Source organism: Frankliniella occidentalis, unplaced genomic scaffold (genome assembly GCF_000697945.3).
Source record: "Frankliniella occidentalis isolate FOCC.00 unplaced genomic scaffold, Focc_3.1 Scaffold15, whole genome shotgun sequence".
Classification (NCBI taxonomy): domain Eukaryota; kingdom Metazoa; phylum Arthropoda; class Insecta; order Thysanoptera; family Thripidae; genus Frankliniella; species Frankliniella occidentalis.
This window is the reverse complement of record NW_026267145.1, coordinates 1,716,843-1,719,540: the sequence shown is the minus strand read 5'-3', so window position 1 is coordinate 1,719,540 and position 2,698 is coordinate 1,716,843. Positions and strand designations below refer to the sequence as shown.

Here is a 2,698-nt window from a genome sequence, read left to right as displayed (position 1 = left end):
CCCCCCGCGACCCGCCCTGGTGCCCGACACCATCTCTCAAACTTTAGGCGGCATAATCGATTAATCAGACACCGAAACACGCGCGGGCTCGCGGGGCGGGGAGGAAATGAGAACGGCAGAGCGACTATTTATCGGCGGCTCGCGAGGCGCGGTGCGTATCGTCGTGAGCTCAGCGACGGTTACGTCGTGGAGTGGAGCAGGGATGGGGCGAACGACTTCTTATGCGCGCTATTTCTAGATTTAACAACAACAGTTCCAAGACCTTCAAAAACACGACAGAAAGAGATGGGGCAGATAAGCAGGGCAGGGGGGCGGGGTTGAGGGAGGGGGGAGGGGACGGGAAAGGGGGAAGGTCGACGGTCCTTGGCGAAGGGGATCGATTTTATTGAGAAGGCTGGCGGCAAAGCAGCCATCGGGCCGCGCTGCGTTGGGGAAGAAGCGGAAATACATCCGGGCGCCGGAAGTACGCCGCGGGCTGACGGCAGGCGTAGGCTCCGGGAGGAGGCCGGGGGGCGCGGAGCACCGCCACCTGCCGGCTGCGCCCCGGGAGCGGGGACACCCGCGGAGCACGGGACGCGTGCGGAGGAGGGCGCACGGGAGTGAGCACCGACCTGTGAGCCTCCAGCACAACCAAGCACAACCACAACGCGGCACAAACAAGCGCGCTGAGCTCGGCGCACACTCTGGCCGGCACAACCAATAGCCTCGCCGCCCTTCACTCCGCACAGCATTTCCATTTGTTATGTCGTTCCCGATCAGATCGACTGCGGGCGCCGCGCCGCCCCCGCCGCCCCCGCCGCCCCCGCCGCGCCACCTGCCTATCAACGGCCAGGCAGCGCGGGCGGCGCGACGACACCGAGCAAAAGGAGGACCGGCTCGCATTGTGCGCGGCGAGCGACACAGCGGCGGCCGCAGCCGCGCCCGCGCGCCGCTATTTTCGAAGCGATGCATACATATTTCACCTGACAATGACGAGGAGACAGGGATCTCTGCTTTTAGTCCGGGGCTGAAACAACACCGCGGGAGTCCCCAAGGGTAGGAGGGGCCCGCGGGGCCCGCCGGCAGACACACTCCTCCACACGCTTGTTTCTCATGATGTGAGAATATTCTTGACTACAGGAGGACAAGACTGCAAAAAAACCTTTGGGGGACATAAAAGTGTACATTTCCAGGAGGAGGGGTGGGTGAGAGTTAATTGATGCTACAATTCATAGGTATCCAAGCTTTTCGTATAGTGCCCAATGATTTCTATCTTTTGTAGTACCTAAAAAATCATTCAGATTACTGAAAGATCACACAAATCTCATATGTATGGTCTGAAATTAACTAAGAATCATATGTACTTTCAAGTCGATGGGTTACTAACTGACAAGGCATTCCGGTAAGGCTAAAATGCAGAAGAATGCGAGGAAGAAGAAAACGGAAATCACTATGCTTTTACATGGGACTTCCGTTTTCTTCTTCCCCGCATTTTTCTGCATTTCAGCTTTACCGGAATGCTTTATTGGAACGGACAGGAGAAACAATAACCCGGAAGATCCACAGTGATACGACGAATCTTATTGTGCATTGAATGAACAAACCTGGTACGTTACGTTCACTTTAGCTTGTAGTGTAAAATTATTCTGTTTTAAAGCATTTCTTTTGTGTTTTTCAGTTTCAACGTAATTCAAAAACATTTAAATGGAAAAGTTCAGTAGGTCTGTTGTAAACATCACAATCACGTTAATAAGGTCACTGTTCATATATTGCCAGCACTGAACCTACGTGACGGACAATCACATTTAGTTGTAGGGTTAAACTGTTATTAGAAATGGTCTTCAACTCACATTCGCTAAACAACAGCGGTCCATTCATAACCTTATTACCTTGAAAGAACATAATTCCTGTTTGTGGTCCAGACTGTCATAGACGAAGTGGCTTCAAACTGAATGAATGTATCAAAACTTTCGTTCTGAAACAAAACGCAAAATTCCAACGTTTTAAAAAATCAGTAACCTCAAAATCAGGACCAACAGATTCGGCGATCGCACTCACTCGCCAGTTGCAAACGTTTTGACACTTTATCTTGAGGGTGCAGCAGCAACAGCAGCACATGACAATCCGGATAAAATTTAAACAAACAAAACATGCTATTCTGACTGCAAACTTGTGATTACTGACGTCAGGCGCTTGGCGAGCTCAACTGTCTTTTTCGTTGTTCGTCCGCTGGGTGTTGGTGTGTCGCAGCCGCCGCAGCGTGTTGTCAGTCGTCGCCAGCCCTGCCGTTCGTGAGTCAGTCAATGCGCGTCGTGCCGCTACCGCTCGCTCCGTCTCTCGTCTGCACTCGTCTGGTTGTGTCGCGAGTGGTCGCGTCATGATTTAGTTTGTCGTGTTGTTGTGTTTCAATCTGTGTCTTTCGCGGTGTGTAGAAGAAGTAGGCCAAGACTGCGGAGTGTCAATCGCGAAACTGTGTGGAACTGTCGTCTCCTAACCTAGTTTACGTTATTCTCGGCCTCTCACCCCCCTGTGTTGTGTTCGTGAACCAGAAACGGCTCATCGGCATCCTAGCTGTGACAAGTGGAGACTGCGGCCTGCACCACGAAGGTCGAGACGAACGACGGACAGCACATGTGGCAGCACGCCGGTGAGTTTCCTTGTTTACCTCCTGCCCTGTCGGGCCTTCCCTAGCCCTAGTTTCCTATTTTATAACCGCGTA

The 2,698-nt window shown here is 52.6% G+C and overlaps 2 protein-coding genes across 6 annotated transcripts in view; one reads left to right on the top strand and one right to left on the bottom strand.

The window, feature by feature from the left end:
* The window catches only part of LOC113209007 (hemicentin-2-like), a 211,700-nt gene that overhangs the window by 202,406 nt on the left and 6,596 nt on the right, over positions 1-2,698 (bottom strand). The window contains exons 1-2 of one of the 5 annotated variants that reach the window (XM_052263935.1): positions 2,038-2,281; positions 1,869-1,954 (exon numbers count right to left, since the gene is read on the bottom strand). The exons of 2 other annotated variants lie outside the window; for them this stretch is intronic. In XM_052263935.1, the coding sequence (XP_052119895.1) occupies positions 1,869-1,881 (13 nt within the window). In that variant the 5' untranslated portion in view covers positions 1,882-1,954; positions 2,038-2,281. Of the gene's footprint in view, positions 1-1,829; positions 1,955-2,037; positions 2,282-2,698 lie in introns of those variants that run through there. 2 more of the 5 variants (XM_052263932.1, XM_052263933.1) reach the window with 2 other exon arrangements.
* Positions 2,238-2,698, top strand: part of LOC127748832 (uncharacterized) — a 57,816-nt gene continuing 57,355 nt past the window's right edge. Inside the window, exon 1 of the mRNA XM_052263940.1 lies at positions 2,238-2,626. Coding sequence (XP_052119900.1) covers positions 2,611-2,626 — 16 coding nt within the window. The 5' untranslated portion in view covers positions 2,238-2,610. The remainder of the gene's footprint in view (positions 2,627-2,698) is intronic.